Raw genomic sequence first — 19930 nt, forward strand, 5'->3', positions numbered from 1 at the left:
AATTAGATATAATTGATAAATAATATTATCTCTTAAATATATTATGAAGAATTTAATTCCTACCTATAAATCAATAATTAAGCTGAAATAATTTGGTACATAGGATATAAATACAACCGCGTACATGTTAATTCAAACCATTTATACCAAAAATTATAAAATTGTAAAAGGATTTTGACGTAAATCGTACAATCAATAAGAATATTGGGGTACCCATGCCAATCCCACATGCATGCACTGCATAACCTGTGTGTCCCACAGCCTCCACAACATCTTATTCTGGAAGACTAAGACTGCCACAGACCACACAAAGTTTGTGTATATAAACACCTGAACTTCTTGAATACTCCAAATGATAAAACTTGTTTCTCTCATAATCTCATCATTGGTCCAACATAGCCCAGCCTAAAATTTAAGTAGCAGAAGCTAGCACTAGCTAGTTAGGTTTAATTTCTGTCTTGTAATTGAGACAATTAATGAAATAACCGCACAATTGATTCATGATGAAGAAGAGAGTAGCAAGCACCAGCAATGAGTCCTCTAAACTTGATCGCAAAACCATTGAAAGGAACCGCAGAACTCACATGAAATCCCTCTGCCATCAGCTTTCTTCTCTTATTCCTCCCAATCTCAAACCAGCCAAACCCAAGGTACATATATAACAACAGTCATCTACACATTTTTTTCTCTCTTTTAATTGAACTCTTCACCTAGAAGTTACCAACTAAGAGTGTGTTTGAAAACCCGTTTCCATGAAGTTCTCACTTTCCGAAGCACAATAGGAAGCAATAATTTGTTGCTTGTAGTTGAACGAAAGTTTAAAGGTTTTCAACTGCAAATCAAACACACTTTTAGTGCATGTTTTATTTAAGTTTGCAAAAATATTTTAAGTCTTGCTTCTTCAAAATTGTTTAATTTGCAGGAAAAATTTTATTTTCAAATATAGTTTTGGGAGATAACCAAACATGATTATAAACTAATTTTACTCTCAAACATATTTTTAGATATTTTTACCTGAAATGTGAACATACCTTAGTGGATGTTTGGATGTCAATTACATTCAAAATACTTTTACTCACAAAGTAATAAATTCTTCTATCTTTATTTTTGTCTTTGAATCCGAGAATGGACATTGAAATTCCCAAAAGCACATTCCTAACTGCTTTGATGAACTTTGTTTCAAACATAGATGTAAAAATTAACTAGCTAATTGAATGTTTTCAGTTGATGCTAGGGCTGCAGGACCAGCTGGATCTTGCAGCAAGGTATATAAGACAAATGACAGAGAGAGTAGAGAAACTGAAGAGGCAGAAGGAGCAAGCCATGTCAAACCAAAGCAATGATGGTAGAAAAATGTTCAACAATAATGTTGAGTCCAAATTGCCAATACTTGAGCTAAGGGACTTGGGTTCCGGCATCGAAGTGATATTGGTGACTGGGTTGAACAAGACATTCATGTTGTACGAAGTTATTAGTGTGCTCGAGGAAGAAGGTGCTGAAGTTGTCACTGCAAGCTTCTCAACTGTTGGGGACAAGATATTTTACGTTGTTCATGCTCAGGTACAAGTAGACATTTTTTTTCTTGTGGATAAGGGTATTTATCGGACCAATAAACCTCGTATACAAATCAAACTAGTCTAATTAAATGAGTTCAGATTAGTTTGAGTTACCTATTTTATTTTATTTCAAAGTAAAACCAAATCTATTACAATCGGTTAAATTTTCAATTTCTTTATCTAATTCTTTGTTTTTTAAAATTTTAATTATGAAAAAAAACTATGTTAGCATTAATTACTACAAAATATTTTATATTATCATCCTACCATAAATCATCATTTATGATATTTTTATAAAATTATCTTAAAAGTTCATATAAAATATAATTTGTAATTGATTTGATAATATAAAATCGAGTATATATCATTAAATTCTTTTTATATATATATATATATATATATATATATATATTTATTAGAGTATTTAAATATTTCCTCAATGTTTTCCATTTTATCTATTTATTTTAACTTTCTTATCTAATATTATTAAGTTTAGCCTACAAGTTCTTATTTTCGTTAGGCTGATGATTGATGTTATAATTTTGCCTAATTTTGATGACCCTTTTTCTTGTCTCAGGCTAAAATATCAAGAGTGGGAGTAGAGACCACGAGGGTGTATAATAGACTTCAAGAGTTTATTGTCCCACCAGAAATCTGGCCGGAAGATGTGTGAAGGCTTGAGAGTTATCCCTGTCTTTTCTATCACTGGCTAGCTAGCTGTATATGTATTGTTGCCTGGCCACATGCAAATTGATAGTTTGAGAGCTATATCTTAGCTGTGTACCAAAATAATAACAATAATATATATTAGTTTTTTCTTAAAAAGGCAGAAAAGAGAAATATATAATCTCTTTGTTTCTTTTAGTCGAATTAAAATTATAAAATAATGCTAGAATTGGGTTTTCAGCTAAGCGGTCAAGAAAAAGACATCTCAACGATGGGAATAATTAGTTAATAATCTTTAAAGAAAATTACACAGTTGAAAAGAACTAATGCGATATATTATATGCTTTAATTTACGGAAGGATCGATAATCCTATAGCGTCAATTCGACAGGCAATACGAAAATCATATTAGACTTTATTTTTTAGAGGGAAATTCACCTTTATAGACTTTATTTTTTAGAGGAAAATTCACCTTTATATACTATGTTATATTGTTAGCTATTTCTTTCTTATCGATCCCGTAATTTCCGTCTCTTCCTTCTTTTATACATGCCAAATATATTCTCTGATTTCGTTTCACACTGAATAGCAAAACCCTTTCTCCCAATTTGTATAATTTTCTTTTATAAAATTCATAAGCTTATCCAATAGAAAATAGACAAATAAGATTTGTATGATTTCTTACTAAAAAAAATTCATAGCAATGGATTTTACGAAAAGAACTTTCTAAGGATGAGCCTAGTGTAAGGATTATTAGTCTTGTCCTTAAAATTTGTGGTAATTAAATTCTTGCAAAACAAACGAAATCACAATCACTAATTTGCTTTCAAAGTAATGACCACAGATTAGGACAATAATAATAATAATTTCAAGAAGCAAATATGCCACGTGTTCACACGTGCTCAACGAAAATATTCTTGCTTAAAATGGAAATTAAAACTATGATTTTTGTCCATTTCCTGAAAAGGGTCACCAATTGGGTACGTTCATTTTGAATTTGTTGCGCCGCCGGAGATTTACAGCACAAATGTGTGAACTCAACCTACAAAATTTCGACTTAATTCCATGTATACATGTGTGAATAAGGGCATGTATGCATATAAGACAAAAGTCAGCACATAGTTAAAAGAAGAAGGTTTATAATAGGAAATTAAAGCTAAAATTAATGGCTTGAATTTACCAAGACCAAGTTCATGTATGTGTGCAAGCTAAGCTAGATAAGGGGCCATGAACTTGAAAAAGTGGTTTGAGGTCAAAAATTGCGTCTTCAAGTCACGTTTTCAGTACACTGATAAGTGATCATATTGTTTGATATGAAAAAATTAAATTAAATATTTGTTTTTGACTTGATTTTACGTTTAATCTCTGTACTTTATATTGCATGTGATTTTGTTTTCTCAAGTTGTTCTTAACTAATGATTTTTTTTCTTCTATTATTAAATTAAATGAATTAGGTCTCATTAATTTCCCTTCATTTAAAATTCTCAATTTATTTTTTATCCAAATATTTTAGGATTTATGATAAATTAAGACATGGAATCATTTTATAAAATAGAAATAAGAAAGTGGAAACTTGAAAAAATAATTATTAAAGGATTTTATAAGAAACAATATTAGGGTTTGAAGAGAAAAAATTGTAGATTTTTTTTTTATTTTGAAATAAATTTGATGTTGGGATTGACAAATTTTCATGATATCAAATTAATTTATTCAATTATAAAGATTTTTAGCATAAACTGAGAATTTAAGGGCTTTTAAGCAAAACAAAATCAATAGAGAAAATTTATAAAATTCTGAAAACAAAACTTAATTTAGTTGGGAGGCAAAAATTGCACAGTCTAAATTAGGGAGACAAATTAAAAAAATATAATTAACTTATAACTAGATTTCTTTCTTTTATCACATAAAGCTATATTTCTTTATCGATTATGTTCTTGTCAATACTTGAAGGTTATCTTCAAATAGGTTGACCGTGTATAATGTTTTAAAAGTGAAAAAAAGAGAAATCTAGTTATAAGCATGGTGATAAGCAATTAGAAGATGAATTTGATGATGCATTGCAATGGTCGCTAACATGGAGCTTTTCTCGTATTAATGGTGGTGTTTCAATGGTATTTGGAAGCACCAAAGGATGTTAGACAAAGGATATAGAAGTCCAGGAGGGGGTGAATTGAATTGTAAAATTGTTTTCTTCCAAAAAGCAATTCAATCACTTAAAAAAAATCAATAATTTAATTAATATTGTTTGTTTAAGATGTATAGAGATGGTCATATATGTAGTGGTTAATGAAATGCAAATTACCATAATATGAACAAGAATCTAAGTGTTCAACATAAATATTCAAGAAAATACATAATATTAAAAGTATAGGGAAAGAGAAATTATACACATACGAGATTTCATATTGATTCCACGATTGTCACTATGACCTATATCTAGTCCTTGGCACACTCATACATAACACCATGTTAACTATACTTTTCCTTACATTATGTTGTTTTAATTATAAAAATGGGAGTAATTTTTTTTTGCGTTTAATCGAAACATTTGTAATGCAAATTTAAAAATGTTGAAAGAAAATGTCTATCCCCAACTATAAAAAAAATAAAAAATCCTATATAAGAACAGTTAGGACCAAGACTATCAGCATTAGAGTATGTCACTTTCCGATTTTTTCGACTCCAAGAACGATTTATTTATGATTGTTGATTAACGCCTATATTTAAAAAATGAGGTGAATTGAGGTGAATCAATGAAAAAGATATGAAGAAAAGAGAAAAAGTGACACATAATCATATAACAAATGATTTGATAGAAAAAAAAATAGAGAAAAAATAGAATGAAAGTAAAATGGAAGAGTAAATAGATACATTATTATACATTTTCTTTAATTATTCACATATGTTCGGATAAAAACACTTATGTGTCAACAATTCAACATTATGTGTTTAAGATACACGCACGTTTAACTTGATGTTTCAGTTCACAATTTAGCTGCGCAACTGACTTCAACTTTTGAACACTGAACTGTACGTGAAGAACTAGCATTGGATTGGGATTCAATTGGATTCAAAGTTTCAAACTGTTGTTTCACGTCAATAAGATATTAAAACTTAAATCAATCTAGTTTCATGATTTTGGCTTTTATATTTTTCTGATTAACTGCACATGAACATTGACTACTATAGAGCATGCTTTTGGACGATTTTTTGGGAACATTGCGTGCTGTTGTTTGTCTTTATTTTTCGCGGCAAGAGGCAAACCGGAATCAAGTTCAAGACAAAAACGTCATCCGGATAATGTCAGTTCATACTTACGATAATATGGTAATTAAAAATATACTTAACTTATAATGTTAAATTAATAAACATATACAAAAAATATGTTTCTTTTTAATTCTTCCATTCTTATTTATAAAACTAAAATTTTAAATAGTATTTTTTATTTTTTATAAAACTCAATTTATAATGTTTCTTCTATTAATTATTTTTAGATTAGAAATATTCTTTATTAAAAGAAAAAAATGTATTGACAAACTATTATAAAAGGAAAAAATATTAATGATAAAAATAATTTTAATTTTTTTTATAAATTTAAGATAAATTTATTGTTATTAACTAAATTAATTATTCTTTTTAAGTTTGATGAAGTACGTAACTGGGTGGTCTTGTATATAAGAATAAATGGAGTATGATTTTTTTTATAATTTTTATTTCAATTTCATATTATTATATTTACTTTTATCTAATAAAATAGAATAATCATTATTAACAATGAAGATTTCTATTAACGTTTTTATTTTTAAAAAATATGCAATTTTATTACTGTTTAACTACTTCATTCACATTAATCCTATGTGAAAAAAGATTAAATAAAGTGAAAAATAAAAATTATATTAATAAAAATTGAATTCATAACTTTTTATTTATAAACAAGATAATAAATCACTAACACACTTCTTTTATTTAATTAACTATATTAACATTATTTTCTATGTATTATTAATCAAAAGTTATTAATTTTTTTTCAAATTATCAAAATTTATAAATTAAAAAATATTTAATATATAAATTTTTTTAATTTTATTTTATATCATTTTATATGTTTTTATTTTGAATAGTCTACATATTTTCATTTTTATTTTAACAATTTATAATAAATTTCATAAATTAATATGTAACTTATTTACATAATTTTTTTAAAAATTTATTTTAATATGAAGATTATTTTTAGTCTAATTATTTATGTTAAACTAAAAAGTATTTATATATTAAATAATTTTTAATTTATAAATTTGATAATTTGAAAATAATAAATCTTGATTAACGATACATAGACAATATTATTAATATAATTAACTAAATAAAATAAGTATTTTCTTTTCTTTTTTATGAATAATTTTACATAAATAATTAGAATAAAAATAATATTTCTATTAAAATAAATTTACAAAGAGTTATGTAAATAATTTACATATGAATTTATGAAATTTAATTATAAATTGATAAAATAAAAATATTTAAATTATTCAAAATAAAAAATATAAAATTATATAAAATAAAGTTAAAAAATTATATATTAAATATTTTTTAATTTATAAATTTTGATAATTTGAAAAAAAATTAATAACTCTTAGTGATATATAGAAAATAGTATTAACAAATAGAGGTTTATTGTTTTTATTATGAAAAATAAAAAAAAATAAATGTCCTGATTTAAAAATAGAAAAATAAAATTATAATTTAGACTAAAATCTTTTTTCACTAAATATCTATATATATAACACGTTTATGTATAGATTACACTTGGTACATATGAGACAAAAAAAAATTATTCTCTTTTCGTAGACAACTTATAAGTCACAATGTTTATTTTAATAATTAAAATAATAATTTTTTCTCTCTTATAGATTCTTTTACGTGGTTTCTCTCTAATAGTTGAATGACACAAATTAAAAAAAAAGGTTTTTTTAAGGCAATGTTTATTTCTTTTAATAAATACCAACTTTATCTTCATTTTTTTGGTGAGTCCAACTAGATCTTCATATCAGTTAATAATGACTACATTTATACATTTTTAAAAATTAAAAATATCACTGTATTATTTTAAGTTAATTACTATATACAATAATTTAATTTTCTTATAAATTGTATACCAACGTCATGCGTACATAATTAATTAATGGCATTAAATATAATATGATCATTTTTAATTTATCTAATGTTAATTTATGGATTAAATAAAATTAATCTTAATTGTGTGATACATTTAGTGATTTAGATGCATATCTTATTAGATGCAAGTTGATTAAAAGAAATAGTATAGGTGCATGTTATCTTTAGATAAGTAACTAAGGAAGGACGATAGATTTAAAAAAACTAAAATTTAGAGAATAAAGAAATCTCCACTTTAAGTTTTATATGTTTACAATTATAAAAATGTTTCAGAGTATCATTTGGCTTCTTTCGCAAATTAAAAAGTTTATAATTTTTTATCAAATGAAGATGATAATAATTTAAAAAACTAGTTCTTTACTCTATTATTTACTTATTTATTTAATTTTGCATATGTTTCACTTTTCTTTAAATTTAAAATTATAATGCTTTATTTTAATAATTTAGAGAATGATACAATTATATTGTATTCTGAAAATATACATTAATAAAATGCCTTAAAATACAAATATATTATAAACTAAATCATGTAAAAAAATTATAGATTATATTTTCACTTTATCTTTTAACCTTGCATGCATGTTGTAATCAAATATTAGAACATGTCCACATGAGACATCTTAGTTGACAGAATTGGGAGACATGCAATGTTAGGAGTGTTCAAGCTGTTTTTCTGCGGTTGTTGGCATTCTCATCTTTCTTGTACGGATTGCTCATAAGTTCATTTGCATAAGTTAAATGCTTATAAAGTTAGGCCTTATTATCTGGGCCCTTTGCTACCTATGTATGTAGCATATTTTAAGGGTTAGGCTGTATTGCCTAGTATAGCAGAACATGGTGAGACCATTCGATATATGTCTAGACATTAGAGCATTGAAGATTAAAAAGAGCACACACCTTTACTATGTCGTTTTTTCCCTAGATTTTTTTTTCAAAATTAATCTTATTTGTAACACAATTATATAGAAAATATTCTTCAACAAGATTCGAACCTTAATTTGTTATATATAAACATCTTTAATTCTCTTCCACTAAATGAAATCCCATTAATTTATTTTTGTAACAAAAAGAACCCTATCAATTTTAGTATGTCAAGTATATTGCACTTACATTAATGAAAAGAATCATATTGTTGAATTGGTATAGGTATAAGTAGTTCAAAGTTATTCATTTGACCATAAGCAAACAGTGGTTGAAAAAGTTATATATATATATATATAATATTTAGAATATATTAATTTTATTGTTGATAAGATGAGATGGAGACTTAAGAGAGAGCATTGTCGTTTCATTTACATTTTACAAATATTTTAGCATTAAAATATAAAATAATATTAAATTTAAAAAAGAGGAAGTGTCATGAGCTGATCAGTTTAAGTGACATGAGGGATATCATTTAAAGCACAGCGGAAAAAAAAAGTTATATATTAACTTGTATAGTGTAATGTAACTCGAAATTTACAATATTTATCTAGAAGGCTTAGTCACTCATATGTGAGGTTAGAGACTTATTTTTAATTGGATATTTATTATTTTAAATAAAAAATAACGGGCGATGCATTTTGTATTGAAGTTTTGGGATTTTGTTTTACTCTCTATGTACGACTTGGGCTTAGTCTGTTTATTATTTTTTAATCAAGTTTGAACAAGTTAATTGTATATTATTTGGAGTACGACTTTGCCATGCGATTTTTTTAACACGGAGCAAGTCATAATTTAGAAGTACGACATTGCTCTTTTTAAATTTCTTTTAAAACCCTAGATAAGTCATACTAACACCACTCAATTACAGGAGCAATAATTTTCATGCATTTCATATATACACTTTATTATTTGCATTATTTTTGTTGAGGTATCTCAGTACATTTTTTGTTGTTGCTTTGGCTAATACCTAGTTAGTTAGAAGGAAGTTTATATTAATTTTGATTATCAGTCTTTTAGTCATATTCTTTTTTTATTAGAAATCTGGATCCTCTCCTGCACACTCTTTTGGTCATGGTTAAGAAAAAGAATACTTCTCAAGCATGGGGCAGCATATTTCCTAGCCACTAATTAACGAGCTACCAGCTCAGCAATTCTAACATAATTTGTTAGATGTAATCCACCAAATGCTTGGGTGGAACGATTCTCCTTTTGGGGGTCTGTAGTTGGTGCACTTGCATTGCGTGGCTGGTGTTGCAGTATCTCATTCCAGTCAAATTCATTAAGAAAATTAAAATAAAAGAATAATGATAATAATCCATTATGAAGAATAAATTCATAATTAATTATGAAATTCTGGCAAAACAACTACTTTGACATGCAATAACATTCATAATTATTATTATTGTTGGAAAATGCAAACAATATAATTTTTGCATATTTCAGATAAAATAAAAATGTGTGAAACTCACACCTTTTTATTCATACCTATTTAATTTCCTCCATACATATTTTTATACAACCAAACAAACTTGCTTTTTTTTTATATTTTTCTCCTATTTTCTCACCATTCTCACCTACTAACCAAACTGCCAATTTCAATTAAATTATTTTGCACTATTTCAATTTTTATTCTTATTTTGACAAAAAGTTATAGAAAATTGAATGAAGAAAAACAAAGAAGGATGATTTAAAATAAATAAATAAAATGATAATTGAAAAATATTTCTTTTATCTGTATAGACAGTGATCTAAACCTGTCTCTCCCTTTGAACTATGATAGGCAACTAGCCTCTTGTTAGGCCAGATATTTTTAGACCAAGATATTGGCACTTTCTATTTAAACCTCTATTTTTCTAAGTACACCCTCATACTCCCCTTTTTATATCTTAATTATCCATTATACTCTTTTTCTTTAAAAAAGTACACCCCTTGCAATCCCTTTTTCTTTTTGAGAATTTCTTTTTGAAATAACATTTACTTCTGGAAATATATTTTTGGAACTATAATATATAGTTCTGGAAATGATATTTCCAATAGTAATAAAATATTACTTAAGATTGTTAACATTGTAAATGCTTATTTTACACTTCATATTTGCCTGTATTATTTTTATCCTATCATTAATATTCTTTAAATCCTATCTAAAATCTTATTTTCATCATATTTTGTATTGTTCTTTAAATCTTAATTTTTAATCTCATCTTCACCCATCTTCATTGAATAATATTGTGTATATTACATGTAACATTATGTGTTTTCTCTTCAGGTTTTTTTTTGCAAGTTGAAAGAAATACAAAGTAGCTGTTGTGGTGCCCTGCATCATGTTTTTCCAAGAGTTGTGGCTAAGGAGCTTCTACAGCTCCAAGTGCTTGGAATACGGTTGTCTGATAATATAGAGACTATTGTTGAAAAGAGTCACGGTGGTGATGCACAAAATGAGATTGCTTCTATGAAATTGGAGTTACAGAAAGTTGAAAGTGAGAATTAGGGTGATGGATTAGGTGAGTGAACTCGGAGGAATTAGAACAAGGAAGTGGAATAAAGGTGATGTGATGATGCTTTAGATGAGAGAGTTCTTATGAAATTAGAGGACTTGGAACTAACGATGTTACCAAGGCTTAGAAGCTAGCTTTTGCAAGGCAAGTTACAACTTCAAGTGATTGAATGTCCCATATGAAGACTTTCTGTCATGGAATTGTAATCACCCCAAGTCTCTCAAAAGTATGATTAAGATATTCGGAGGAGATCGAAGAAAAAGAGATTTGAGACGGTGACGTTAATACCACTATAGAAAGATAATCAATACATCAACCAAAAGTTATGAATCTCTATTTTTTATTCCTACTTTCAGGGTTTATATTAACACTCTAATTTCGTTGAGTGTACGTTCAGAGTAGCAAATTTTGAAGAAACTTGAGTTTGTCATCAAACTCTCAAAGCAAGAAGCTATTATTTGGTTGGGATATTTAGGTACGCTATTTTTCATGTTTTGATTTTTATTACCTTAATTTTTTTTATCTCTCACCTTATTTGGCTTTCAGTATTTTTTTTCTTCGATATTTAGGTATGTTATTATGCGTTTTTCCTTCAAATGGAGTTCAAAATTAGGGTTTATAGAAAAATAAAGATAAAATAAAAACAAGATTTTAGATAAGATTTAAAGAATATAAATCATAATATGAAAATAATACTAACATAATATGGGGTGTAAGACAAGCATTTATAACATCAATTTCCTTAAGTGATATGTTATTACTATTGGAAATGTGTTTTCGGAATAACATCTACGTATTCCAAAAATGTGTTTTCAAAACTATGATATATAATTCTGGAAATACAAATTTTCAGAATAGGTATATATTATTCCAAAAAAAATCATTTCTGAAAGGGAAAAGGGATTTCAAGGGGTGTAGGCGTCTCTGGAAAAGAATATAATGGGTAATTAAGATGTAAAAAGGGGTATGGGGATGTACCTAGCAAAAACCAAAGTGTAAATAGCAAGTAACATAGTTGCCTAGCCCGGGATGATCAACATTAACCGAGGTTCAGGATTCTTGAAATCATATATTGCACTGGGAATGGGATGCATCCTTTTCTGGCATGTCGATTCCAGACAAGGTATGGCATCATGCTAGAATCTCAGGCCCCATGTCCTATTTAGGTCTAAACCAAATTAAGTATTGACAAAGAGATTGTCATTCAGGTCATTATCTTAAAGACTATTTCCTATTTTACCATACCCTAGTTACCTTACTAGTAATTAAGATTGATGACATTAGTTTAGAAAATCTCATGAGACCTATGAATATATATCACCAAACACCTATAAATAACAAAGGCAAACTCTGGTGCCGTATGGCATCTCCTACCTTATTGTTACTCTAGACGTCAAAGTCTTTATTATCATTAAGACTTAAGAGCACCACCATCACTTACCAGAGGTTACACCAGATTCTCAACACTAGAGTAGAACCTTCTACTTAGTTATTGACATCCCTAAAAGCAACTCGTTGATCACTATTTTAAGTTCATAGAATTGAAGCTTTTATTCAGCATGAGTTTTTGTCATTAAAAAAAAACTAATATAAAAATTGAAAATTAAATTTTTTTTAAAAAAACAAGTAATTAGTTTATTTAAGAAAATAAATAAGTTAAATTGATTGCGTTCAGAGTTCAAAAGGGCTGATTAAAAAAAAGCACGCAACAAAGGAGGGCAGGAGTTAATTATTAAAAAGGCGGGACGGAAAAAATAAACCAAAGAAACAGAAAGAAGGTAGAGATTTTCAAAATCGTAGAGTATAATTTGAATAAAAGAACATGCACAAAAAGTAAAACAAAAATTGAAGCACAATAAGAGAGCAAGATAGAGGTACAAAATATATTTGAGTTAAATAGGTTTTGTTACATGAAAGTTTAGAATATATTATACTCGCATCCTTTTGTTTTTAGTGAATTGCATATGATATTTCTCTGTTATTTGACCCTGTGTTAGTGAATTGCATATGATATCCTATAAAAAATCGTTTTGAGCTTCCTCTTCAATCCATACCAATATTTCACACTTGTGAAAAAAATAAAAAGAAATAATCACGTTCACTATTTTCATCGGATTCCAGAAATTGGCATCATTTGTGTTCCCCCTTCAACCTTTGCTCGACCATTGCTTGCAACTCCTCCATCAAAGCCGTCGAACAAGAGCCCCTATTTTTTCCTTGTCTCATGTTTTTATTTTTATTTTTATTCTCTTTCAGATTTGAAGCTGTGAGGATTTTACTTTGGGCTTGTTATGACTTTTTGTTTTCTGGGCCGAATTCCTCTTTTAGTAGGCTTCTCCTATGTACATCCAGCAATTTAAATAAAGTGACAAAAATTTCCTTCACTTAAATTTTAAAAATCATCTCCCTGATATATTCATACTCCTCGGCCACAACACTTCTTCCTCTCTCCTCCGTCTCTGCATTTTTGTTGCTGCACCACCACCATCATTAGCATTCCTTTGCTCTATTGAGGCCGCCCACACCACCACTGTGGTATTCTGTCATCGAAGTAAGTATTTTTTTGTTTTCTTTTTTTTTTTCTGATTTTCAATTATTATTGTTGCTTTTGTATCTGTGTAACACATACAGATTAGTTAACACATACAGATTAGTTAATCTGCATAACCCATATCGATTATCTTATTCGTATTCGTTATACAAATTACTTAATCTTCATATTAGTTTGATGATGTAATCCGTATTAATTTTATTTATTTTTTAAATAATAAATGTTTTTTATTTATAAAAAGTATTAGTTTGATTTTTGTTTGTAAATAGTTATTTTATTTATTAAATATAAATATATTAATTTGTTTTTTGTTTGTAAATAGTTATTGTTTATTTTTTAAATAAAAATAGATTATTTAAAATTATGTTTTAAATAGTAATTGTTCTTTTTAATTGTAAATATATTAATTTTATTTTTTGTTTTAAATAGCTATTGTTTCTTTTTAAATAAAAATATTATATTTTGAATTATGTTTTTAAATAGTGAATTTTTTTAATTGTAAATATATTAATTTTATTTTTATTTTAAATTGATATTGTTTATTTTTAAATAAAAATATTTTATTTTGAATTATATATTTAAATAGTTATTTTTTTAATTGTAAATATATTAATTTTATTTTTGTTTTTAAATAGCTATTGTTTGTTTTTAAATAAAATATATTATTTTGAATTTTTATAAATAGTTATTGTATTTTTTTAATTATAAATATATTATTTAGAATGTTGTTTTGAAATAGTTAATATATTTTAATAAAAAATGTATTATTTTCATTTTTGTTTTGAAAAAACTATTGTTTTATTTTTAATTATAAATATATTTATAATTATTATATATTTGTTTTTGTATGTAATTAATTAATTATAGTGTTTTTTTAAGTTGCTTTTTAATAAAGAAGTTAATTCAATATAAAATTAATTAAATTTAAAATTTGAAAATATATATATATATATATATATATATATAATAATTTTTTTATTTATGAATGATTGTGGTTAGAACTAGAGATTAAGTTGTACTTTAGGCAAAGTTATTGAAAAAGCCCTAAAGAGAGAAGATAAGATAATCGTGATTCAAATGAACCTTTGCAGTAACAAAGGCTCACATCATCCACACGTAGACAATTCATAGTCATATAATACATTAAAAATTATAACCGAATCATATGTAGTAAAATCAATTATTTTATTCAACTTAATTCTAATTCATGAAATTATGACCACACAAAACAATCAATTTTTTAGATTAGAACAACTCAAATAAATTGTACATAAATTACAAGTGTAAATTATCTTACAATTAATACTATTTCCAAAATATAAAAATAAATAATTAAAAATTAATTATCAATCTACACTTATTTAAAAATATTTAAAACAATAATATGAATTACATTTCAAATAAACAAATAAATTTTCTATACACATTAATTTAATTTTTTTAACAATCATACTAACATATTTATATTTTAAAAATATTAAATATTAATTTTTTTTATTAAAAATTTGTATAACTCATATGGATTAATTAATTTGTATGAGTTATACGGATTACGTAACCTATATAACTCATACAGACTATGTAACCTATATAATTCATACGGATTAACTAATTCATAAGTTATAATAAAACTTACAGATTCTTTAATCTATATTTTACGCAAAAAAAGAGTAGAATGCTGACGTACCTCTTCAAAATATCTTCGTTAACAATCAAACCAACTATCACCACAAACACCACCGTAAAACTTTCACCTAGACCGAAGTGATACAATGCACCTGTTACAACAATGAAAAAATCAGAAGAAACAGCGACAAGGAACGAATGAGTGCACTACTATAAAAAAAATTAATTAAAAGCAACTAGAAAACACTAAAGGGCATTTTGAGATTTTTTTTAATGCTGAGTGTACAAGCAATGCACCTAGGAATGCCCCTTTTAGTAGGCGGTTTAAGTAGTGAGATTTTGTTTAGAGTGAGCTTGTTTAACAACCGTTTGGGATTAATTGCTTTAATCAATTTTTTAAGAAATAAAAAAACTTGAAAAAAGATAAAATGATCAGAAACTTCGGTGGGATTATGGGTTGGAAATTTGGAGTTAGGGCAATTTAGATTAATTTCTAATTTGAAAGAGTTTTTTATAGCAAAATGTTAACTCATTGGCAAGTGTACCAAATCGTCACAAGTAGTAAAGTTCTCGGAAGTCCGAGTGTCGAATCCACAGGGACTTTGTTTGTACTTAGATTAATGCAACTCAATTTAAAAGCAAGAGATAAGAATTTAGAATAAAAGATAAAGCAAGATAGAAGATAAAGTAAAGAAAATATAAGATATTTAAAGATAAACTTAGAAGAGAAAAGAAAAGATAAGATTCTTAAAGATAAAATTGGAAGAGAAAAGAAAAGATAAAAGATTGAAAATCAAAATAAAAGATAAAATATTTAAATTGCGGTATGATAAAGAGAACTACTTCTACGAAATTCAAATAAAGGAAAAATAAAATCTATATAATAAAATTGCTAAAACCTAACAAGTCTAATCAGCCTAGATATATGGATTCAGGATTTGTCTGTTATCAATACCAGTGAACTAATTCTGCCCCACATTTATCCATCTACTTGCCCCTGATGCCTCACGATGACAAGCCTACCTTAATTACCTATCTTCCAAATGCCCTTTGCGAAGACTCAATAACTAAGATGCATTAGGATTACATTCTAGATGTTTGCTAAAGCATGGGCATTGGGGCATTAAGTCATGCTAACCCAATAATTTCTTTCTTTAATTGTTCTATTAAGCGTTACCCTCTCCCGAGTGGCCTAACCCTTAAAACCGATTCACGCATTCATTCCTTACCCCTAATTAGGCTTTACCCTCTCCCGAGTGGCCTAAAGACTAACAGAAAACAAAGTCCGAGATGCAGAATAAGCAAGAAAGAAAAGCAGATAAAAGATACTGGAAGAAAAACCCTCTAAAAGATAACCCGATAATTTCCTTCTTTTAATGTTCTCTTAAGCGTTACCCTCTCCCGAGTGACCTAACCCTTAAAACAGATTCAAGTATTCATTCCTTACCCCTTATTAGGCTTTACCCTCTCCCGAGTGGACTAAACCCTAACAGAAAGCAAGTTCAGAGATACAGGATGTAAAAAGAAAGAACAGTAAATAAATAAAGAACCTGGAGGGAATTCCTCTTTTTATTGATAACTCTTGAAATGCTCCATACATCATTGGCTTTTTAGGCCTGCCAGGCCCTAGCTAGGGGGATTAGCCACTCATGGTCATGAGGGCTTTACAATGAGAGGAGGGGGTGAAAGAAAGGGAGTAAATGAAACCCCTAGGAGAGGGGGGTTCTGTGGTGGTCCTGTCCCTTGGACTGACTCTCTATTTATAGCTGCTGAAGTGGGCTTTGGACCTTCGTAGGCGCGCTTAGCGCGTGTACTCCGTGACGCGCGCTCAACGCGCGTATTGGCTTGGGCCTTCTTTAAATTTTCTTCTTTTTTTCAATTTTTCTGCCCTTTTTGCTTGTTACACCTCCAATTTTTATATCTGCAACCAAAAATTTAATTTAATTAATTTTCTAACTTTTAATCACAAATAACTGCTAAATAATTAATTTCTGGCCAATATTTGACTAATTTTCTACTATCAAAATACAGTTATTTAGCAGTTATCACAAAATCTCACTGATAAGACTGTTATAAGGTAAGAATACTTGGATTTTGTTAAGTTTATAGCAATTTGTGGAATTAGATAAGAGAATTCATCAAAAGTTGAAGTATATAAATTAATTTTAATTTATGTTAAACGTTTGATTTAATTTATCTTTCAATTTATTTTATTTTTCTCTGAATGTGTTATTTTTTTTAAATATTTATTCAAACGAACTTTTAGACCATCTCGGCATCTCCCATGTCTGATTCTAAATAGGGTTATTAAAATAAGAATTTTTTTTCTTATTTTAGTGTAGTAATGGAGTAAAATGATATGACATCTACCTATAGAACTGGTTCTTCTATAAGAGCCCAGTTCATAATAATATGCAACAAAAAGGTAGGGAAGTTAACAAATTTTCCCAAAAGATAAATTAAATATAAATAAAGAAGCTTATGGTTATCGAAGACACAAAGGTGACAAAGGAAGATACTTAGATACAGTCGAGGTTGCCAAAGTTGAGGTGGCAAAGGAGCTTCAAGTGACAAATGTGGAGGCTCTGTCGAAGAAAGCATCGAAGAAAAAGGGGGAAAGACAAAAGAGATAGGGAATGAGGGCATTGGTCAAGGGGTGGCAGAGGTTTAAATAGGGGAAAGTAGTTGAATAAATTAAATTAGTGAATAATTAATTTAAGTGAATAAATTAAATGAGTGGAAATCTTAAGTGAATTTTCTCTTGACCAAATAATCGATTATTTTAAGTGAATAATTAACCATTTGTGAACTCTTGCAAATTCTAGAAAATAGAGTGATCAAATCATGGATCAATATGTTCTAGTAAATGATTATATTGTTCAGTTTTAAATCTAAAGTTAATTACTAGTTCAATTTTACCATATGGATACTTAAGTGAGTCATTCAAATAAGGAATTCTATCTAATATGCATGCATCACACACAATCATGCAAAATATAGAAAATCAAGCAACCTATGATCCTAGTGTTCTCACTATACAAGGCATTTTACAAATACAAATGCATCATCAAAACCAACATGACATAAACAAATAAACCAAGTCATGATCATCAAAGAAAAGCCCAAAAAAAATTAAGTCAAACACTGCCTAAACATTATACTTTAGTACATACTTCAAAATTATCTTATGTTTGATTTGGATGAGTTAGTGCAAACTTAAAAGAAAAGCAATGTTTTAGATGATCTTTATATAAAACCTCCATTCAAAATTTCATACTATTCTTTTTTTTATGATTGACACTTAACCATTTTATTAATGAGCTAGTTCTCACCAAACAAACAAATTGTTAGTTTCAATTGAATTATTTTAATGTTATTAATGAATTGGTTAAATTAACCAAATTATTCATATTTCTTGTATATTTTAAGAGTATATATTAGGCTAATTTTGATGTATATGAATGATGCAATAAACAGTTTTAAATTAATATGTTTATTGTAGATATTATCTATGTAAAAGGATATCTCAATCCATTGCATCCACATAGTTTAATCCTCTCCTCCACATACACATATGTGTGTATTTGTCTCTATATCTATGTGTGTAAATAAATATATGTATGTGCAAGAAAGAAAATAATGGTAAAATAAGCTAACTTGACCCGTTATGACTCACCCCGTCTTCAGCCATCCAAAACAAATGTGCTTTGATTTGTTGGTGGAACTTGGTTGTGTCTGTTCCTTGGAGCAAGCGTTGGAAGGTAATGTTAAAGGTTAACATCAATGGTGTTGTGGAGAAGCCGCTAGAGGCTACAAAGAGGGAGGGGGAGTAAGGAGTGGAGAAGAGAAATGAAAGAGGAAAGAGGGAAAAAAAGTTGTTCCACAACCAAGAGAAGTTGTGGAGGGAGTTGGAAAAGGAATTTGATAAATAAAATTGATCTAATAATAAATAAAAATGATCTATGGTAGACCACTTATAAAAGTGATCTATTGTGGCGTCACTTTAATTATAATAGATGGTCAATAAATTAATTGACAAAAGTTGAGAAATTTGGAAAGTAGGGCAGAACTAAATGGAGAAAAAAACCTTGAGGTAAAATATGAAAGTGTAAAAGTAAGGGAGTAAAAAATAATATTAACCTACAACATCACTTTTATCGTTAAAAATGAAAAGAAGTTGATAAATTCCGTCTATTTTTTTACATCAATCTCTTTTCAGGTACTAATGTGATAGGCATTTTCTTTTTTCTTTTTAAGAAAAAAAATGATAATTTTCAATTTTTGAAGAGTAATGTAACTAATTATAGTTTTTTTATAAATTAAAAATGTGTCTCATTCCTCTTTTAAAACGCCATTAATTTTTTTAAAATGAGAATCATGTATCAACTTAACACTTAATAAAATTAGTTTTTTTTTATACTTAAGATGTATTAGACCATTTTATTTGACATTCAATTAATTTCTCCGAAAAAATTAAACCACTAATTTTAATTAAAGAATACAAGTGCCAAACTATCCAACAACTTTTGGTACCTAATAAAATCATTAACGACATAAATTAATTCAAGTGAAGGAAAGAAACAAAATATCCTATATATTTAATCTCCAAACAATTAAATAGTTTTTTTCCTTTTAAAATTCCAAATGTGTTCCAAAATTTTGATTAATTGTAATCTTGTATCTCATTTTCTTACAACTTACTTTCATCCCATTTTTCTTCTATCCATCTTCACCTTTTTTTATTACATCATATATTATAATTATGTTTGGCAAAACATCCTAGTTAATTTCTAAACTTTTTACTGGTTAAAAAACTCATTTGATTGTTTGATAAATAAATTTGTTAGTAATTTTTACTGTTTTTTGAAATGCTTTTGAAGTAGTATTTTTTAAAATATTAGTTTCTAATTTTTATTTTTTTTCTTTTTATAGTTAGTA

At 27.3% G+C, this 19930-nt stretch overlaps 1 protein-coding gene across 1 annotated transcript; it reads left to right on the forward strand.

The window, feature by feature from the left end:
• Positions 1 to 344: 344 nt before the first annotated feature.
• Positions 345 to 2381, forward strand: LOC114416459 (transcription factor bHLH168-like). Its single transcript, XM_028381328.1, has 3 exons — positions 345 to 650; positions 1225 to 1560; positions 2134 to 2381. The coding sequence occupies exons 1-3, from the start codon at positions 501 to 503 to the stop codon at positions 2227 to 2229; spliced, it is 582 nt and encodes a 193-aa protein (XP_028237129.1). The 5' UTR covers positions 345 to 500; the 3' UTR covers positions 2230 to 2381.
• Positions 2382 to 19930: the final 17549 nt, after the last annotated feature.

This window comes from Glycine soja, chromosome 6 (genome assembly GCF_004193775.1).
Source record: "Glycine soja cultivar W05 chromosome 6, ASM419377v2, whole genome shotgun sequence".
Lineage (NCBI taxonomy): Eukaryota > Viridiplantae > Streptophyta > Magnoliopsida > Fabales > Fabaceae > Glycine > Glycine soja.

What these genes read in the sequence shown, in the direction of transcription:
- LOC114416459 (XM_028381328.1), top strand. Translation starts at nt 501, where the DNA reads ATGATGAAGAAGAGAGTAGCAAGCACCAGCAATGAGTCCTCTAAACTT. An exon ending in TCAAACCAGCCAAACCCAAG is followed by an intron (nt 651 to 1,224) that starts GTACATATATAA and finishes GAATGTTTTCAG; the next exon opens with TTGATGCTAGGGCTGCAGGA. An exon ending in TTTACGTTGTTCATGCTCAG is followed by an intron (nt 1,561 to 2,133) that starts GTACAAGTAGAC and finishes TTCTTGTCTCAG; the next exon opens with GCTAAAATATCAAGAGTGGG.